At 45.7% G+C, this 21,340-nt stretch overlaps 1 protein-coding gene across 2 annotated transcripts in view; it reads left to right on the forward strand.

The window, feature by feature from the left end:
- LOC308651339 (protein transport protein Sec16B-like) overlaps window positions 1-21,340 on the forward strand; it is a 67,092-nt gene that overhangs the window by 31,060 nt on the left and 14,692 nt on the right. For both annotated transcript variants that reach the window (XM_081298253.1, XM_081298254.1), the window contains 6 exons: window positions 67-202; window positions 674-898; window positions 12,072-12,169; window positions 13,980-14,061; window positions 17,568-17,685; window positions 18,760-18,871. In XM_081298253.1, the coding sequence (XP_081154379.1) occupies window positions 67-202; window positions 674-898; window positions 12,072-12,169; window positions 13,980-14,061; window positions 17,568-17,685; window positions 18,760-18,871 (771 nt within the window). The remainder of the gene's footprint in view (window positions 1-66; window positions 203-673; window positions 899-12,071; window positions 12,170-13,979; window positions 14,062-17,567; window positions 17,686-18,759; window positions 18,872-21,340) is intronic.

Genomic DNA, 21,340 nt, shown 5'->3' on the forward strand with positions numbered 1-21,340 from the left:
CAAGGATCATCCTGAGTGTGGGAGAAGTCTGCCTGCTCACTCTTTGCTTCCTGAAATCTCTCGCAGGGAAGATGTTCACAAGGTCGATATCATGACATTTTGCCAGCAGAAAGCAGCCCAGAGGCTCAAGTCCGAGACCCCAGGAAGCAGAGACTCAGCTCTACTGTGGCAACTGTTAGTTCTCCTCTGTCGCCAGAATGGGGTAAGTCATGGCTTGGATGCTCGGGCAGGTGCAGGCCGGGGTGGAGTTTCAGGCCGTGGGAGAGATGAGGTTTGCTGTATGGTGTGATTATGAGAAGCAACACATCACCTCTGGGAAACACTGCTCACGTGTCAGCACCAGGTTGCTAATGCAGACTTTCCCTCCGATGCTCTTCTGCCCTGCATGGGAAACACAGTGCTCTTGTGGGGTTACTGCACCAGCCCGTTTAAACACCTGTGAAATTAGGACTGGCTCCAGTAAGCTTCATGGCTCCTGACAGCCAGAAAATATCCATGATAATGAAGTTGACGTTTGAAATTCAGTAATCCGAGGAGGGACTGCCTGTGTGTGCATGAGTGGTGAAGTACCTTGTGCAGAGGGCAAGTGTCTGGAGCCTGCTCTCTGCAGCTTGGGCAGCCTGCTTGAGGACCAAGGGCCTTCTCCCCCAGGATGACCCTCTTTGCCTTGCAGTCCATGGTGGGGTCTGACATAGCTGAGCTGCTGATGCAAAACTGTAAGCTGGAGAAGTACAAGAAGCAGCCCCCCGTGGCCAACCTCATCAACCTGACCGACGAGGCCTGGCCGGTGAACTCCGGGCCCCGCAACCTGCTCACCGGGGAGGTCCCCCCGACGGTGGAGACACCTGCACAGATCGTGGAGAAATTCACCAAGCTGCTGTACTATGGGAGGAAGAAGGCAAGTCTGCCCTTCTCCCAGGCGTCCTGTAGAAGGGTGACCACTGTCCCCACCTCCAGCACCCTGCCTCCAATGACATGAATGGCATACACTGATTTTAGAGCCAGTGAGAAGTTCAGAAAGGCACGGCAAAGAAAATAAAAACACCAATATAAGTTTTAACCATTAACACCTACGGTGGGAGTATAGTCTTGTTATTAAAGATGATACCTGTTAGCATCTAGATAAATTTGCTTCCAGAATTTTCCCATGTGTATATTAAAATGAAGTCAAATTACATATACAATTGTTTCTCTTTTTCCATTTAAGATCACATGGTGAAATACCATATGGCATTAAACTGACAGCACCATTTTATTTATTTTTGTGGTGCTGGAGACTAAGCTCAGGGGCACAGGCAAGTTTCCTACCACTTGCCAATAGCACCATGAAATAAAGTCTTACTTTGTTTAATCACTCAAATATTTTTTGAATATATAGGCTATTTACAATTGTGTCATAAAGTATGCCATTTGAACATTTATGACATGTCACTGCTGATCCTTGGTTTATTTTTTAGGACAGATTCCTAGATGTGGGATTACTGGGTTCAAGAGTAAGCCCTTCCAGGCGGTTCTTCGTATACAAGCCAAATTAGTTTTAGAACCGTCATTTACAAGTAACAGTTCTGCCTACCAATATTGAATGCTGTAATTTAGCAGATGGAGGGAGATGTCTTGTCTAATTTTGAAACTGTGTTTGTGTTTTATAAAAGTCATAAGTTCAAATGTTTGAATCTTTTTGAAAATCAATTTAATGAAATAAAACAATAAGGAATGTAAGGAAGGAATGATGCCCCTCCCCCTCCAATCGCCCCTCCCCCTCCAATCACCCAATTTCTTCCCTGAAACATCCAAACATATTTTTTGCATATATAATCCCCCCCCTCTCTTTTTTTCTTATAGCATACTGTGGGTCAGGCCTGTGCTTTCCTTTCTAAATATTTAGAAAACAAACTTTGGAGTTGGTAAACCTTTTCCATAAAGGGATAGGCAGTATATATTTTTGGCTTTGTCTGCCTTCAGGTCTTGCTGCAGTATTCAGTTTAGCCCTTGGAGCATGAAAGCAGCCGCAGACAATGTATAAATGAACGAGTGGCTGCATTTCAAACTTTATTTATGGACATAGCAATTTGAATCATATATAATTTTCATGTGTAATGAAATATTATTTTTGTTTTGATTTTTTTCAAATAATTAAACAAGATAAAAACTCTTTGAACTTGTAGGCTGTGTGCTGGGCCATGCCGAACACGCAGTACACTGGATTTGGCCTTTGGTGTATTTGCTACCTCTTACCCCTTTATCATGCTTTCTTTCTCATAGCACATATATCACCTTCTTTGATTATAACTGCCTCATTATTTTTTATGGCTGCATAGTTTTCAATGGATTTTATAATTAATTCAGCTAAGCTCCTATAGATTGACATTTAGATTATTTCTTTTGCTATTACAAACAATGCTAAAATTGTTATTTTGCCTAATGTGAGAAAATACATGTAAGATAAATTTCCAGAAGTGGAAGCCTTGGGTCAAAGGGTAAATGGTTTACAATTTTGATAGGTATTGAAAAATCTCATTAGAGCTGTAAATCAGTTCACCCCCTCAGCAATGTATGAGAGTATGTGTCTCCCCACATTCCCCCCATGTCACCAGCCAAAAGTGTTTGCAGACTTTTGATATGTGCCAATCAGAGAGGTGAAGAAATACCATTTACTATTAATTTGCATTTCTGTTTTTAGGAATGAAGTTGATTATCTTTTAATCTGTGCGTTTTCTGGTCAAGGGTTTTCCACATCTTTCAGTCTTTTATCACCACAAGTTGATGTGTTGGAGTTCTTCCTTGTTTTTGGACTATGTGTCCCAAATCACAACTTTTGAGGGATCATATTCCAGAAGCCTTTTCCTATTTTGAAATTAATTCCTAAAAATGAGGTTGGAGTACTTCGGTAACTTCATTTTCACATTTAAATATTTAACCTCTTGGGATTTTGGTGTATGAGGTTATAAGTGAGTGCTTGACAATGATACCCAGTAAAAATCAGTGGGATCAAGTTGCAGCCATTCCCTGTCTATTCCCTGTGGAGTAGGGAGTCAGAGTTTCCCCAGTGATTCATTTATTCAATAAACATTTATTAGCGGCTACTACTTCTAAGGCATTGAACCCAGTGAGGCATACAGAGATAAATGAAATATGAACTCTTCCTTTAAGAAAGATAAGCAGCGAGCATAGCAACTATAATAACAAAAGCATATTTAAAAAATATTTTCTACCTTCCAGGCAATTGCTTAACATCCTACATGCATTGTCTTCTTTTTTATTTTATTTTTTTTTATTGTTGGTTGTTCAAAACATTACATAGTTCTTGATATATCATATTTCACACTTTGATTCAAGTGGGTTATGAACTCCCATTTTTACCCCGTATACAGATTGCAGAATCACATCAGTTACACTTCCATTGATTTACATATTGACAGACTCATGTCTGTTGTATTCTGCTGCCTTTCCTATCCTCTACTATCCCCCCTCCCCTCCCCTCCCCTCCCCTCTTCTCTCTCTACCCCCTCTACTGTAATTCATTCCTCCCCCTTGTATTATTTTTCCCTTTCCCATCACTTCCTCTTGTATGTAATTTTGTATAACCCTGAGGGTCTCCTTACATTTCCATGCAATTTCCCTTCTCTCTCCCTTTCCCTCCCACCTCTCATCCTTGTTTAATGTTGGTCTTCTTCTCGTGCTCTTCTTCCCTGTTCTGTTCTTAGTTACTCTCCTTATATCAAAGAAGACATTTGGCATTTGTTTATTAGGGCTTGGCTAGCTTCACTTAGCATAATCTGCTCTAATGCCATCCATTTCCCTCCAAATTCTATGATTTTGTCATTTTTAAATGCAGAGTAATACTCCATTGTGTATAAATGCCACATTTTTTTTATCCATTCGTCTATTGAAGGGCATCTAGGTTGGTTCCACAGTCTTGCTATTGTGAATTGTCCTGCTATGAACATCGATGTAGCAGTGTCCCTGTAGCATGCTCTTTTTAGGTCTTTAGGGAATAGACCGAGAAGGGGAATAGCTGGGTCAAATGGTGGTTCCATTCCCAGCTTTCCAAGAAATCTCCATACTGCTTTCCAAATTGGCTGCACCAATTTGCAGTCCCACCAGCAATGTACAAGTGTACCCTTTTCCCCACATCCTCGCCAGCACTTGTTGTTGTTTGACTTCATAATGGCTGCCGATCTTACTGGAGTGAGATGGTATCTTAGGGTGGTTTTGATTTGCATTTCTCTGACTGCTAGAGATGGTAAGCATTTTTCCATGTACTTGTTGATTGATTGTATGTCCTCCTCTGAGAAGTGTCTGTTCAGGTGCTTGGCCCATTTGTTGATTGGGTTATTTGTTATCTTATTGTCTAATTTTTTGAGTTCTTTGTATACTCTGGATATTAGGGCTCTATCTGAAGTGTGAGGAGTAAAAATTTGTTCCCATGATGTTGGCTCCCTATTTACCTCTCTTATTGTTTCTTTTGCTGAGAAAAACTTTTTAGTTTGAGCAAGTCCCATTTGTTGATTCTAGATATTAATTCTTGTGCTATGGGTGTCCTATTGAGGAATTTGGAGCCCGACCCCACAGTGTGTAGGTCGTAGCCAACTTTTTCTTCTATCAGATGCCTTGTCTCTGGTTTGATATCAAGCTCCTTGATCCATTTTAAGTTAACTTTTGTGCATGGCGAGAGAAAGGGATTCAGTTTCATTTTGTTGCATATGGATTTCCAGTTTTCCTAGCACCATTTGTTGAAGATGCTATCCTTCCTCCATTGCATGCATTTAGCCCCTTTATCAAATATAAGAAAGTTGTAGCTTTGTGGGTTGGTTTCTGGGTCCTCTATTCTGTACCATTGGTCCACCCGCCTGTTTTGGTACCAGTACCATGCTGTTTTTGTTACTATTGCTCTGTAGTATAGTTTGAAGTCTGGTATCGCTATACCACCTGATTCATACTTCCTGCTTAGCATTGTTTTTGCTATTCTGGGTCTTTTATTTTTCCATATGAATTTCATGATTGCTTTCTCTCTTTCTACAAGAAATGCTGTTGGGAATTTGATTGGCATTGCATTAAACCTATAGAGAACTTTTGGTAATATCGCCATTTTGATGATGTTAGTTTTGCCTATCCATGAGCAGGGTATATTTTTCCATCTTCTAAGATCTTCTTCAATTTCTCTCTTTAGGGTTCTGTAGTTTTCATTGTATAAGTCTTTCACCTCTTTTGTTAGGTTGATTCCCAAGTATTTTATTTTTTTTGAGGATATTATGAATGGAGTGGTTGTCCTCATTTCCATTTCAGAGGATTTGTCGCTGATATACAGGAATGCCTTTGATTTATGCATGTTGATTTTATATCCTGCCACTTTGCTGAATTCATTTATTAGCTCTAATAGTTTCTTTGTTGACCCTTTTGGGTCTGCTAGGTATAGAATCATGTCATCTGCAAATAGTGATAATTTAAGTTCTTCTTTTCCTATTTTTATGCCTTTAATTTATTTCGTCTGTCTAATTGCTCTGGCCAGTGTTTCGAGAACTATATTGAACAGAAGTGGTGAGAGAGGGCATCCCTGTCTTGTTCCAGATTTTAGAGGGAATGCCTTCAATTTCTCTCCATTCAGAATGATGCTGGCCTGAGGCTTAGCATAGATTGCTTTTACAATGTTGAGGTATGTTCCTGTTATCCCTAGTTTTTCGAGAGTTTTGAACATAAAGGGATGCTGTACTTTGTCGAATGCTTTTTCCGCATCTATCGAGATGATCATATGGTTCTTATTTTTAAGTCTATTGATGTGGTGAATAACATTTATTGATTTCCGTATGTTGAACCAGCCTTGCATCCCAGGGATGAATCCTACTTGATCATGGTGCAGAATTTCTTTGATATGTTTTTGTATCCGATTCGCCAGAATTTTATTGAGGATTTTTGCATCTAGGTTCATTAGAGATATTGGTCTGTAGTTTTCTTTCTTTGAAGTGTCTTTGTCTGGTTTAGGAATCAGGGTGATGTTGGCCTCGTAGAATGAATTTGGAAGTTCTCCCTCTTTTTCTATTTCCTGAAATAGGTTGAAAAGTATTGGTATTAGTTCCTCTTTAAAGGTTTTGTAAAACTCTGCTGTATACCCATCCGGTCCTGGGCTTTTCTTAGATGGTAATCTTTTGATGGTTTCTTCTATTTCCTCAATTGATATTGGTCTGTTTAGGTTGTCTATATCCTCCTGTCTCAATCTGGGCAGATCATATGACTTAAGAAATTTATCGATGCCTTCACTATCTTCTATTTTATTGGAGTATAAGGATTCAAAATAATTTCTGATTATCTTCTGTATTTCTGAAGTGTCTGTTGTGATATTGCCTTTTTCATCCTGTAGTAATTTGGGTTCTCTCTCCTCTTCTCTTCGTTAGCATGGCTAAAGGTCTGTCGATTTTATTTATTTTTTCAAAGAACCAACTTTTGGTTTTGTCAATTTTTTCAATTGTTTCGATTTTATTAATTTCCGCTCTGATTTTAATTATTTCTTGCCTTCTACTTCTTTTGCTGTTGTTTTGCTCTTCTTTTTCTAGGATTTTGAGATGAAGTATGAGAACATTTATTTGTTGGTTTTTTCTTTTTTTAAGGAATGAACTCCAAGCAATGAATTTTCCTCTTAGAACTGCTTTCAATGTGTCCCATAGATTCCGATATGTTGTGTCTGTGTTTTCATTTATCTCTAAGAATTTTTTAATTTCCTCCTTGATGTCTTCTATAACCCATTGATCATTCAGTAACCTATTGTTCATTCTCCAAGTGATGCATGATTTTTCCTTCCTTCTTTTATCGTTGATTTTCAGTTTCATTCCATTATGATCAGATAAGATGCATGGTATTATCTCTACTCCTTTATATTGTCTAAGAGTTGCCCTGTGACATGATATATGATCTATTTTTGAGAAGGATCCATGTGCTGCTGAGAAGAAAGTGTAACTACTTGATGTTGGGTGGTATATTCTATATATGTCAATTAAGTCTAGGTTGTTAATTGTGTTATTGAGATCTATAGTTTCCTTATTTAACTTTTGTTTGGAAGATCTGTCCAGTGGTGAGAGAGGTGTGTTGAAGTCTCCCATGATTATTGTATGGTGGTCTATTAGACTCTTGAACTTGAGAAGAGTTTGCTTGATGAACATAGCTGCACCATTGTTTGGGGCATATATATTTATGATTGTTATGTCTTGTTGGTGCATGGTTCCCTTGAGCAGTATGTAGTGTCCCTCTTTATCCCTTCTGATTAACTTTGGCTTGAAATCTATTTTATTAGATATGAGTATGGACACTCCTGCTTGTTTCTGCAGTCCATATGAGTGGTATGATTTTTCCCAACCTTTCACCTTCAGTCTATGTATATCTTTTCCTATCAAATGCATCTCCTGTAGGCAGCATATTGTTGGGTCTTGTTTTGTGATCCATTCAACTAGCCTGTGTCTCTTAATTGGTGAGTTTAAGCCATTAACATTTAGGGTTATTACTGAGATATGGTTTGTTCTTCCAGCCATATTTGTTTATTAATGTTACTAAACCTGATTTGTTTTCCTCTTTGATTACTTTCCCCCCTTTACTGTCCTACCTCCCACTGTTGGTTTTCAATGTTATTTTCCATTTCCTCTTCCTGTAATGTTTTGCCAAGGATTTTTTGAAGAGATGGTTTTCTAGCTGCGAATTCTTTTAACTTTTGTTTATCGTGGAAGGTTTTAATTTCATCTTCCATCCTGAAGCTTAATTTCGCCGGATACACGATTCTTGGTTGGAACCCATTTTCTTTCAGTGTTTGAAATATATTATTCCAGGATCTTCTAGCTTTCAGAGTCTGTGTTGAGAGATCAGCTGTTATCCTGATTGGTTTACCCCTAAATGTAATCTGCTTCCTTTCTCTTGTAGCTTTTAAAATTCTCTCCTTATTCTGTATGTTAGACATCTTCATTATAATGTGTCTAGGTGTGGATCTCTTATGATTTCGCACATTCGGCGTCCTGTAGGCTTCTAGGATTTGGGATTCTGTTTCATTCTTCAAGTCTGGGAAGTTTTCTCGTATTATTTCATTGAATAGATTGTTTATTCCTTTGGTTTGGAGCTCTGTGCCTTCCTGTATCCCAATGACTCTTAAGTTTGGTCTTTTAATGTTATCCCATATTTCTTGGATGTTCTGCTCATGGTTTCTTAACAGTCTTGCTGAGCTGTCTATGTTTTTTTCAAGTTGACATACTTTGTCTTCATTGTCTGATGTTCTATCTTCTAAGTGATCTACTCTGCTGGTAGTATTCTCAATTGAGTTTTTAAGTTGGTTTATTGCTTCCTGCATTTCTAGGATTTCTGTTTGTTTGTTTTTTATTACCTCTATCTCCCTGTGTAATTGATCTTTTGCTTCTTGGATTTGTTTATGTAATTCCTTGTCAAAGTGATCTTTCATTGTCTGATTTTGCTGTCTCATGTCTTCCTTGAGACTCCAGATCATCTGAAGCATGTATATCCTGAATTTTTTATCTGACATTCCATCTGTTGCAGCTATTACCTCTTCTAGAGTTGAGTTGACCTGCATTGCTTGTGGTCCTTTCTTTCCTTGTCTTTTCATATTGCTCGCGTTTCTTTCTGCTTGGTGAAACTGTTGTTTTTTTGAAATTTTCCCTCTATTTATTTATATTGCTCTTGTATAGTTGAAAAATCTCCCTTGCAGGGCAGGTAGTGGCTGTGATCCTCCTCCAATTGGGGTGATCTGTTTACCACACTGGCGGGCCTCTAGGTCTACTCTGCCGGTCGGTAGCAGGTCTGCCCACCCTGCGGGCGCGGGTGGCGGCTCTGCTCTGCCCCCACTCCAATTGTGGTGACGTGACTACCATGCCCTCAGGTCGTTGGGCCTGATCCGGATGCGGGCGGCGGCTCTGCTCGGCCCCTACTCCAATTGGTGTGACGTGTCTACCACGCCGGTAGGCTTCTGGGCCTGTTCCGCTGGTGGGTCGCAGGTCTGCCTACCTTGTGGGCTCGGGAGGCATTTCTGCTTGGCCCCCACTCCAAATGGGGCTACCTGACTGCCACTCCAGCGGGTCGCTGGGCCTTTTCCGGACACGGGCGGCGGCTCTGCTCCGCCCCCACTCCAACCAGTGTGACGTGTCTGCTTCGCCGGCCAGCCGCTGGGCCCGTTCTGCCGGTGGGCTGCCGGTCTGCCTACCTTGCGAGCTCGGGCGGCGGCTCTGCTCGGCCCCCACTCCAAATGGGGTGACTTGACTGCCACGCCGGTGGGTCGCTGGGCCTTTTCCGGGCACAGGCAGTGGCCCCGCTCAGCCCCCACTCCAATCGGTGCGACGTGTCCACCACGCTGGCAGGCCACCAGGCCTGTCCCGTCGGTGGGTTGCAGGTCTGCCTACCTTGCAGGCTCGGGCGGTGGCTCTGCTTGGCCCCTACTACAAATGGGGTGAGTTGACTACCATGCCATCGGGTCGCTGGTCCTGTTCCAGGCATGGGCGGCTGCTCTCTTCGGCCCCAGCTGCAGTTGGGGTGACGTGATACCAAGCCGGCGGGTCGCTTGGCCTGTTCTGGGCGCAGGTGGCAGCTCAACTCAGCCCCTCTGGCCCCCACAGCACCCAGCAGGACCCGGACCGAGAAGCAGTTTCCGCGGGATCCCCAGCCCTGGGCCAAAGCAGCTCCGGGAGCCTGACCCCGGCCGCTCCGAGCTCGGTGCACGCTATGCTAGAAGCAGGCTCCAAGAAGTAGTCTCTGCGGGTTCCCCAGCCCTGGACCAAAGCAGCTCCAGGAGCCAGAACCCGGCCACTTCGAGCTCGGTGCACGCTCTGCTAGGAGCAAGCTCCAAGTATCAGTCTCCGCGGGTTCCCCAGCCCTGGACCAAAGCAGCTCCAGGAGCCAGAACCCGGCCACTTCGAGCTCGGTGCACTCTCTGCTAGGAGTAGGCTCCAAGAAGCAGTCTCCTCGGGTTCCCCCGCTGGACCTGTTCTGCTGGTGGGTCTCAGGTCCGCCTACCCTGCAGGCGCGTGGGTCAGCTCTGCCACTCCGCAGGCTGCTGTGCCTGACCTGCCGGTGGGTCGCAGGTCCGCCTACCTTGCAGGTGCGGGGGGGAGGGGGCGGCTCTGCCCCTCAGCAGGCCGCTGGGCCTGATCTGCCGGTGGTCACAGTTCCACCTACCTAGCAGGCACGGGGGAGGGGGCGGGCCTGCCCCTCAGCAGGCCTCTGGACCTGTTCTGCTGGTGGGTCGCAGGTCCGCCTACCCTGCAGGCGCGTGGGTCAGCTCTGCCACTCCGCAGGTTGCTGTGCCTGACCTGCCGGTAGGTCGCAGGTCCGCCTCGCATTGTCTTCTTTATTGCCATAGAAACACTACATTAGCTTCCCTCCTTGCTTTACGTATTTTTGGATTAGAAATGTTAGTAAGTGGTAGAGTGAGGGCTGAGCTCTAGGCAGCGAGGGCCTGAACCTGGGCTTCTAACCTCCCTCACACCTGGACCTGAAAGGAATCGAGGGGGAGATGCGGTACCCATGGAGTGTGAGTGATGGACGAGGTGCCGGGAGGGAGAGCATCTTTAGAACCCTTGTTCATATTTGCCTGGGTCTTATTTCTGGCATTGGGTGAGACTTGTGTCCTTGATATAAGTTCTCAGTTTCTTCACTAGTTCTTTTTTTTTTTTTTTTTTGGGTACTGGGGATTGAATCCAGGGACAATTAACCACTGAACCTCATCATCAGCCCTTTTTATATTTTATTTAGAGACAGGGTCTTGATGAGTTGCTTAGGGCCTCTTTAAGATGCTGAGGCTGGCTTTGAACTCGTGATCCTCCTGCCTTAGCCTCTGGAGCTGCTGGGATTACAGGTGTGCACCACCATGCCTGGCTTTTCACTTGTTCTTAAATTATATTTTTGGACGGGCAGATTTTTGAATCATCTGTAATTCCCAGTCAAGCATTAGTAACTCCTTTCCTTACAAAAAAAAGGAGAAAGGTTTCAAAATTATCAATATATACACAGTGACCTTTAATGTCATTTTCACTTGCCCTGTATGAGAGGCTGGTTTCCCTAATTGTGGCTATTTAAATTTGCTATCCTTCTCCCCCAAGAAGATATCATGGAGGGATGTTGAGCCGATTAAAGAACTTGTTACTTGGAGATAGAATTACCTCATTAGTGAATTCCTGTCCCCAAACCACATCTTGTGGTAGTAGGAAGTTACTAATACCAGTTCAAAACCTCCTATGTGAGGTAGTTCCTTACTAAATATTTCTGGAAAACTGAATGTAAAGGTTAGTAGACATGTGTCTGTGTATTATTTTGGCCTAAGAAGTCATTTGACAGTTAACAAGCAATTGCTTTTAGCATTAGAAGGTAGGTTAACTTCTATGTTTACTGGATTAAACTTATAGCAGTTTATTCTGGTTCATTGAGAGCCCTGGACAGGTAGATGGACCAGTGGGGCAGCCCCTCTCCCTGTAGTTGGACTCAGGATGCAGGAAGCTCTTCCCTCCTCAACCAGGGAGTCCTCTGCATTCCAGCAGCCAGATGGGGTGGAGGATCGGGTGTGGGTGGTTTTATGGTCCAAAACACTTCCATTTCCTTTACATGGTGTAGACTCAGCCACACCCGGGCCCCAGATCTTCACTGAGTCCAGCTCTTCACCGAGGAAGGAGAACATGGATCTTGAGCTGTTGAAAAGGCCACTGTTCTTCAACAGACTCGAACATGAATACTTGTTATGCTATTTGCATTTTGAGACTTTTCTTTGGGTGACAAAGTAACATCTATGTAACATCTTGTTACATAGATTCTTACAAGTATTTTATAACTTGCTAATAAGATATGGCTACCTGGTGACCATGTTTGAGGGAAGTCAAGGAAATGGCATAATGGGTGGCTGGAGAAGTGGACAATCTAGAGAAAATACCAAGCTGATTAGAGGCCCCCCTCCCTCCCTCCCCGCTTCCTTCTTCACATTTATAATGAGGCCCAAGAGTTTCTGGAGGCCCAGCCTCTACTGTTCAGGGTGCAGCAGTGCCCACTGTGGGAATGTGTTATTTCTGTGGCCGAGGCACTGCTGAATGTGACGTTTTGGTTTTCAGGAGGCCTTGGAGTGGGCCATGAAGAACCACTTGTGGGGTCATGCTTTGTTCCTCTCCAGCAAGATGGATCCACGGACCTACAACTGGGTCATGAGTGGGTGAGTCCAGCTGACAAAGGAGGCCAGTGGCACAGAGAGGCCTCCCCTCCAGGGCTGGGTGGGGATGGGGGTGGGGAGAAGTGCCAAAGGCACTGGGAAGGACCATGCTCCAAGCAGCTTCCAGTTTTTCTTTTTCTGAGCACATCTTTTCTCCAGAATCTTAGAACCCAGACACAGAGACACTCTTTCTATCTGTTGAGTGGAATGAAACATTTTAGTAATATTTTTGAGTTTCCAAAATTAAGTAGTTTCTACATTGCTGTAGTCTTCTCTGAGAGGGGCTATTCTAGATAGTTCCATTAGGGAGGGAACAGATATGACTTAAGCTTAACTGAGAAAACCATAGGACCAAGGGTTTTGATGCAGGTAAGTGTTGAGTGGGGAGGTGGGTGTCCAGAGGTAGGCTAGGATATTAGGGCAGCAGGACCATGATACCAGGAAAAGATCCCATGGGGCTGGGAGTCAGATCTACAAGTTGACATCGGCAGCAGTGGTGCTGCCGAGACTGCGGAGGTGCTTAGTCAGAAGTCACACCAGCAACGGAGACCCACCCAGGGGCCAGGGGCACCAGGAAGGACAACCACAGCAGAATGGGAGAGGGATTGAGGGAAAGGTGAACGGTGGAACGAGGGTGACGAAACAGCAAAAGAGGATCAGTATCAGGAAGAGGTGGTGGCGTGGGGGTGGCTTTCTGAATAGGTCCTGCAGGCTCCAGCTGACATTGGGGTGGCGGGGGTGGGGGGTGAGAGGGTCTGTAAGGAGCAGGCTTGGTGAGAAGATGGCACTTTTAATGTTTATCTTCTAATGTTGGCTGAGGCTGTGAAGCTACCTCCAACCTGATTTGTGCCTGAATTGGCCACAAATCCTGTTGGGCCAGGTTGGACGAGTGGATGGACCCCTCCACTTTAAGTTCAATCTGTGTTCCTCATGGCTGTCACTCTAGCCGGGAGCTGTTCTTCACCACGGCCTCAGTCTCCCTGGGGGACAGGTCATACTGCTGAGCACTGGAATGTTGAGGAGCTCTGGGGCAATTATGAAATGTGCTCGGCGCTCCTGCGGCAAGGGTGCTGTGGGGAGAAGATGGTGTTCGCAGGGACAGTTTTCCTCTGGGTTTTGAAAATGAACATCCCACAACCCCACATTGTGGCATATATCTCTGCTACAGATTTTATTTTTCCTTGGGCCATTGATTTTTGATGGGGCCAAGTGAATTGTGAAAAATATCTTACGGAGTGTGCTTAAGTCTCAGATCAGCTGTAGAGCTCATTATATCCTTGTTAAGCAGATCCCATGGATTGTCATGAGCAGGATCATTTCTGGTCCCTGTTCCACGCCTCTTTGGTTATTGAAAATGGCTATTTAGTGCTTGTGAGTAAAAGCCATACAGACCCAGGCTTGGGGTGAATCAGAAAAATGTCACGGAGCCGTGGGCTTGGTGTGGAGGAGGGTGGCTGGGAGGAGGAGCCCACGAGAAGGGAAGAGCTTCCAGGTAACTCTGCAGCTCTCTGGGGGCCCTTGAGGTGAGGGTGGGATATATTGTTGACAGAAGAAGGCCCATAGCAGTGGTCACTCTAGAGTTAGAGGGCTAGGGCCGAAGTACAGAAAGCATCCCTACACAGGAAGTTTATGGGGGGGGTGTGTGGCAATGAAGATGTTTCTGTCACCCCCAAAAAGAGGACAGGAAGGCCCAGCAGAGCAGAGATGCTCACACTCCAGAAGAACCTACTGAAACCCAGTGGAGGGGCCTTGCACGTGGCCATGGGCCAAGACTTCTGGGCCTGGTCCCCCAACTGACCTTTCTCTCCTGCAGCTTCACCAGCACACTGGCGCTCAACGACCCTCTGCAGACCCTCTTCCAGCTCATGTCGGGGAGGATTCCACAAGCAGCCACGGTACCTTTCCTCACCTCAGCATCATCGGGGTCAGGGTGGGTGGGGACTGCTGGCTCCGGAATGCAGCGATGGCTTTCTAGATGAGACAGGACCAATGACAGTCTGTCAGTTATTTGCCATGTTCCTGGCCCTGTGCTAAGCCCTTTGGTGCATATTATTTCATTTAATGCGTGGAGGTAGGAGTTATCTGTGTTTTGTGGATGTAGAAACTGAGGTGCAAAGGTGTACATGGCTCAGGGTCACAGAGATGGTGGGGTCACTCTTGGCCCAGGTCTGTCTGACCCTAAAGACCTTGCCCTTCCCACCATGTTACGGCTGCCTGCTTTGCAGTGAAGCCCACACTGCTGTTCTCCAGGCTCTCACGCTGGGCTGTGCTTCTCTACCCTGGGCAAGCTCTTCCCTTGGGCACCAGTCCTCAGATCCGACACACTGCACTTCACTTCTCTTGGAGCAGAATGTGGCTGAGAAGTCTGAGGCCTACCTGCGAGTTTTCCCATGATAATAGACTTGATTTTTTTTTGCCCCAAAGTATCCTTAGCTTTGAAGCCCAGTAACTACTAGGATGTTTCCTAGTGTTGACTGTCTAGGTCAGTTTTCTTCCCCCCTGGGGCCTAGCACACTCTTTAAATATGTCCACTCATAAATTAGAGTCCGGGAATTTCCTTGAAGTATATTAATCTATATTTGTCTCATTCCATTACTATGGTTTATTTTCAGGAATTCCATGTATATGCATCTCAAATGCATAAGCTATATAAATACATGATATATATGTGTATATAAATGTATATGATCTTCTCTTTAATTAAAACTCTTCTCTCCCACCCACCCTCCGTCCCTTCGTTCCTATTTCTGCCTGCTGTGCTTTCACCAGTGTCTCTTGCTCTTGTGTCTTTCCATCTTTGTCTTTATTTCTTTGATGTTTCCCTCCACTTCTTTCCTGAGCTCTGCAGGTCTCCGTTGCCCACTATTTCTCTCCTGAGCTCTTGTAACTCAGCTTTATGCTCTTGCTTCATAGAAGCAACTGTTTCATGATTTCCCTCTGCTTCTTTCTGGTGCACCTACATTCAATCTCCATTAATTTTGGCGCCTTTTCTTGTATTTTGAAGCTTGGAGTTTTTTCCTGACAACAGTTTTAAGGAAAATGGACATCACACTTTTACTTTTTTGTCCTTATTGCTGTGGATAATTCTAAGAAAATAAAAGAGACCCAATGACTTCCATGACCTATTGTTAAACCGACGGGCTGTTTTGGAGCAGTGTGCCTCTCAGTTCAGCTGAATGGCCTGTGCCCTGCAATGCAGTTGCATCCACAAGAGCACTGTTACAGCACATGGTAGAATCAACTTAGGGTCTTCTGGGTCTCGCTGCAGCAGTAGAGTTAGCTACTTTCCCCTACTCATGGGTGAGAAAACCGAGGCATGAGAGGTGATGGGTAGGTGCAGGGTTTGCTCTGGGAGTGTGGAAGTTTCTTGGCATCCTCATGAAATGCCTGAATTGAGTGACATGTGGTGAGTGGCTTAGGCAGTGGCATGGTAATGGGACATGCAAATGAGGTTTCATCACGGGTTTAACCTTGACTTTGCTGTTACCTCTGTGCAAGCCTGGCCTGATTACACAATCCCACAGAGCCTCAGTTTTTCACCCTTGTGGTGATTTTGTTACCTAGCCAATAGGATTATTGTGAAAAATGAAGAAGAGAGAATTTGTGAACCTATCATCCACCATGCCTGGCCCATTGAAATTAGTTGATAATGTTTCTTCTTTTCCCCTTTACTCCATAGATCTGCTTGGCAGAGATGTGTTACAAACCATACAGGAATAGACAGAAGAATGAATTCAAATTTTCTCCCTTCCCCCTTATTTTTAGTAAGGGATTTTCTTCTTTTCTGCTGGTTCCTTTACATCCAGCAGAAGAGGCCTGACTCTAGGCAATAATAATTCCTATCACATACGATTGTTGGCAGGAAAATGCTTAGCATAGGATATGATTCAATACCTGAACCAGGATGGTAAATGAGAACTACTATTATTATTTTGATTTTTCATCATCAATGTATTATATTGCATTGCCCAAATAAGCAGGGAGTAAGAATAACATAGAGTTGGATAAAAGCATCTTTTATTCCTTGGGATAATTACAAACAGCAAATAATTGTGAATAGTTTTGATGTCCAAATCTTAGTTATTACTGCCAATCTGCTCTACTCATCTGTGCAACAAATTGGAGTTGGACTGGCCTCTTTGCTGAGCTTACCAGTGTGTGTGTGTGTATATTAATACCGATTATGGAATTTATAAAGTAAAAGCCAAAGTGGCACAGTGGTGCACACCTGTAATCCTAGCACTTCAGCAAGCTGAGGTAGGGGGATCACAAATTTGAAGCCAGCCTCAGCAACTTAGTGAGATCCTGTTTTTTCTTTTTTTTCTTTTTTTTTTTTTTTTTATAAAAGGGCTAGTGATGTAGTTCAGTGTTAAAGTGCCTCCTTAGTTCAATCCTCAGTACAAACAACAAAAGAACTATGCTGTATGCTTTACATAGATATTACCTTATTTTATTATCAACAATAATGCAGTTAGGTGGAAATTATGATCTTCATTTTAGAGATGAGGAAACAAAGGTTAAAAGACATTAACAGTCTTGCTCGGGGTCACAGCTAGTATGAGGCAGGAATCAAGTCAAATCCAGGGCCTGTGTTCTTTCTAGGACCATCATATTGTTTATTGACAGTTTCTTCCCTGAAATTTTCCCTCATTTGGGAGAAGAGTGGCCCTTGGGTTAGCTCACAGGGAAAGCACCATTTCTGTTGGTTTTCCCCACGTTCCCACTTCTCTGCTGCCCCCTGGTGGAGTCTTTAGCCTCCCAGGACAGGAGGGAAGTGACTGGGGATTGAGTACTGGCTGGGTGGACTGGCTATTCAAATCCCTAAAGCGATAGTAAGACCTCACAGGATTGTTGCAAAGGTTAGATATAATGACGGGTGTCAAGGGGCTTAGTAAAACCAGAAGACATTAGCAGTGGTGAGACATCAGGTGGCCTAGTGTTCCCCTGACATCTGTGACAGGCTAATGCAGTCTCTTCTACTCACAAGAAAAAGATGTTTGATCTTCCTTCTCCCACGCAAACATCAAAGTTTGTTTTTCTTTTCTGTTTTGTTTTGTTTTGTCTCTGCTATTTGGGGTGAAAGTGAGGCACTGGGAAGAATTTAAAAATTAGTGAATGACTAATGTCATTTTGTTTATCTCCTGGTATTCTTAGGCACATGCGTAAGTATGTATTGTCTATATGTGTCTGTCTGCCTGTCTATCTTTCTAGCAGTTTTGTCTTTTTATTTATTTTTAATGAGAACTCTAGATCAACATACAGTAGCACAGCAGTCAGTATCCTGAGTGTCCCCTGAATTCCTCCAAACCAAAAGACAGGCAGCAGCCTTTTGTGTTAACCTGTATTTTGAGAAGCTCTAAATGACTCTGGAAGCCTTCATTATTCTTCTGCCCTTTTTCAGTGTTGTGGGGACAAGCAGTGGGGGGACTGGAGGCCCCACTTGGCTGTGATTCTGTCAAATCAGGCTGGGGATCCGGAGCTGCACCAACGTGCTATTGTCACCATGGGGGACACCTTGGGTAAGTGGACGCCTGCGCTGCCCCCTGTTCCTCTAGGGTATTTCCAGGCCTGCTTTAAATACCTGTCCCTAGATTCTGAGATTCTGTGAAGGCCAGTCTATGTCCCAGACCCAGGGGCTTTGCAGTTCTTCCCTGTATCTCTGTTCCCCAGAATTTCCACGGCAAGCCAGAGCAGGCCAACCTGACATGTGGTGTTCTGATGCTGCAGACTCTCCTCTCTGCAGCCTCTTCTCTGCCCCTGGTGACTCCCCTGTACATGGAGAAGCACAGGGAACAACGTTCCTTGCTGCTGTTAGTCCTTCAGTGACCCAGCTCAGTCTGTTAGGAAATTCTGTTTTTGCCTGAATTACTTTTAAAAATTACGATAATAATAGCAGCCTTTAGTCTTTACTCTGTAGTCTTTACTTCTGTCATCTCTGTCTAAACATAGCCTGGCGAGCACTTAGAGGCTAGTGAATGTTCCAGATGAGTGGTTCTTTAATTTGCTCAAGGGGTAGAACATCTAGAAACCCTGGTGTTCTGTGTGGAACTCTGTGAACGCTGCTCTGTTAAACCTGAAGTAGTCACGCGTCAGGTGCTGCCAAGAGGTGGGGTTGTTCAGCACCCTGGAGGAGAGGTAGCCATGTTTGTGGAGGCCCTCCTGAGCCAGGCACCTGGCTAGGGACTTAACGGACTGGAATTCATTCCATCTGGTTTAAGAATTGCTTCTTACATAGGGCACTTCTTTGCTCAGGTATAGACATCCCTACTCACCCCACATCATCATGAAGGACTAAAGTGTTTAGAAAATTCCTATGGAAAATCCATTAGGGAGAATGAGAATAGGGCCTTATTCTGGCTGAAGAGAACTGAAATGTAACACCTGAGGTCATAAGTCGGGTCAGTGAAGGGGGGGGGGGGCGCTGCAGGGGCTGTGACTTGGCCTATGAGAAGCTTGTTGATTTACTCCCGTGAGGCTTCTCCCCTGACCCCCAAGTCCACTCTTGCATCTCTCTCTCTCTCTCTCCCACCCACACTGCGGGACCCCACAGGTCCCGGGCTCCATGACTGGGTCTTGTTCTGCTCCTCCCACAGCGGGGAAAGGCTTGGTGGAGGCCGCTCACTTCTGCTATCTCGTGGCTCACGTGCCCTTTGGCCACTATACCGTGAAGACAGACCATCTGGCCTTGCTGGGCAGCAGTCACAGGTATGTGACTTCGTGGGAAAGGGAACCGCAAAGATGTTTGCCGCGGGACTGTTTTAGCCCTTGCTGGGTTTCGAGGTGCCACTGTTTATTTTTCCTGTGAACTTTAGCTGCTGCTGAGCTAGCTCACCACCAGGGGGCCTCAGACCCCAGGTCCTGCTCTGCGAAAAGGGCGAGCTGGTGCCTTTGAGTTGTATTGTGCCACTCTGGGCACTAGGTGGCACCCTGGTTCCACAACCAGAGATCCTCTCTAAAGAAAACTCACCACAGCAAAACCCAAACCCACAACCCACAACCCCCCTGGGCTGCTTCTAGGAGGCCACCCCAGGAAAAATAGGGAAGTGGAAGAAGTTGACGTTCCCTCCTTGGAGCCCCAGCACCCCTACCATGACTGTCCCTCAGAGCCCACTGGGGGGCTTATTATTCTCTGTTGGCTGTGATACCAGGTTTTTCACACAGGGGAACCTCAGCAAGCCTTTAGAGAATGAGTATAGATGGACAGACAGACAAGTTTAGTCCCTAGCAGTAACAGGATTTCTGAAGCTCTTGGGGCAGTATTTCCCATGTTACAGATCTACCCTAGAGGAGGGTATATTTTCAGTCTCATGGAGGAGGGAAACCAAGGCACAAAGGAGTTAAAGAGCTGGCCCCAGCCACTATGCCAGGCTGGATGTGGGGTCCAGGCAGCCAGCTGCGAAGTCTGCTCTTGTGACACTTGCCCCCAGCTGCTGCCACCTTAGCGGCGACCACATCATAGCCTGTTTCTCGGGACCCTGGTCTCCACGCACAGTTAGCTCATCAGAGGGCCAGATGTGACAACAAGGGTGTTTGGACTAATATGTCCCCTTCCATATTCATGATAAATGAGGACATTTCTGGAGGCAATGTCCTAACCCCCAAGAATAACCCTAGTGACTGTGATTTCAGACACCATGGCAAGCTGTTCAGGGAAGAGAGATCTGAGGGGCATGTGGGACACTGGTGGCCCCTCAGGTTACACTCACCATGTCCTCCTCCTCGCTGAATGAGCATCCAGTGCAGGGCTGCCATTGCTCTCTGGCTCAGCTGTCCCCGTCCTCTGGCAGGCCTTCTTCCCAGAGTGCACCTGGAGGGCCCCATGGCTCCCTCTTCTGTGCCCCTGTGCGCAGGCTGGGGTGTCTTTCCTGGGACATGCCAGGGTTTTGGGCACAAAGGCCAGTGCTTGGTAGGTTTAAGAAGAGGACTCAGGACCTTATTCTCCAGCAAAGAAGGCTGAGGAGGACCTCCTCTCTCAGCCTCTGCCTCCTACTGTCCAGGTGCAGAGCTCTGCTCTGTATCCCAGAGCAGACCTGCAATCTCTTGGAGCCACCCTGGGATCAGCCCAGGACGAGGCTCTGCCACCAGAGGATGCAGCTGGTTTGGGGTCTACTAGGACTTAGCTCTGTCCTTCACTCCCCAATCTCTTTTATTATTATTCTCTGGTTTTAGCCAAGAGTTTTTGAAATTCGCAACAACCCAGGCTATCCAGAGGACGGAAATCTTCCAGTACTGCCAGATGCTGGGCCGCCCCAAGTCCTTCATCCCTTCTTTTCAGGTAACTGAACCCGGTGGAGGGCACAGCTGAGCTGTGCATGCTCTGGGCAGCTGGATTTCCAGCTTTGCCTTTGGCACATACTTCCTGGAGCTAAGGCATCGACTGTATTTCTCCTCATTAGTGTGAGAATGGGGAGGTTAGGATTTCTTTTCATGTCACCTAAGGGTCTACATTTTACAATATGAAAGCGAAACCTGGCAGATGCCTCTCTGCTGGAGGCTCCTGCCTCACTCCAGGCACAGGAGAATCCTGCTTGCAGTTCTGGGCCCGCCTCCTCCCACATCAGCCCTCCTCCTCTTCTCTTGCTGCCTCCTCCTCCTCTTCCTCCTCTTTCTCCTCCTCCTCCTCCTCCTTCTCCTCCTCCTCCTTCCTCCTCCTCCTTCTCCTTCTCTTTCTACTCCTCCTCCTCTTTCCCCTCCTCCTCTTTCTTCTCCTCCTCCTCCTTCCCCTCCTTCTCCTCCTCCTCTTTCTTCTCCTCCTTCTCCTTCCCCTCCTCCTCCTCCTCCTCTTTCTCCTCCTCCTCCTCTTCTTCTCCTCCTCCTCCTCCTCCTTCCCCTCCTCCTCCTCTTTCTCCTTCTCCTCCTCTTTCTTCTCCTCCTCCTCCTTCCCCTCCTCCTCCTTCCCCTCCTCCTCTTTCTTCCCCTCCTCCTCCTCCTCCACTTTCTCCTCCTCCTCTTTCTTCTCCTCCTCCTCCTCCTCTTTCTCCTCCTCCTCTTTCTTCTCCTCCTCCTCCTTCTCTTTCTACTCCTCTTCCTCCTTCCCCTCCTCCTTCCCCCCTCCTCCTTCTCCTCTTCCTCCTCCTCCTCATCCTCTTCCTCCTCATCCCCTCCTCCTCCTCCTCCTCTTCCTCCTCCTCCTCTTTCTTCTCCTCCTCCTTCTCTTTCTACTCCTCTTCCTCC

Source organism: Spermophilus citellus, assembly GCF_964194105.1.
Source record: "Spermophilus citellus genome assembly, chromosome: 6".
NCBI classification, from domain to species: domain Eukaryota; kingdom Metazoa; phylum Chordata; class Mammalia; order Rodentia; family Sciuridae; genus Spermophilus; species Spermophilus citellus.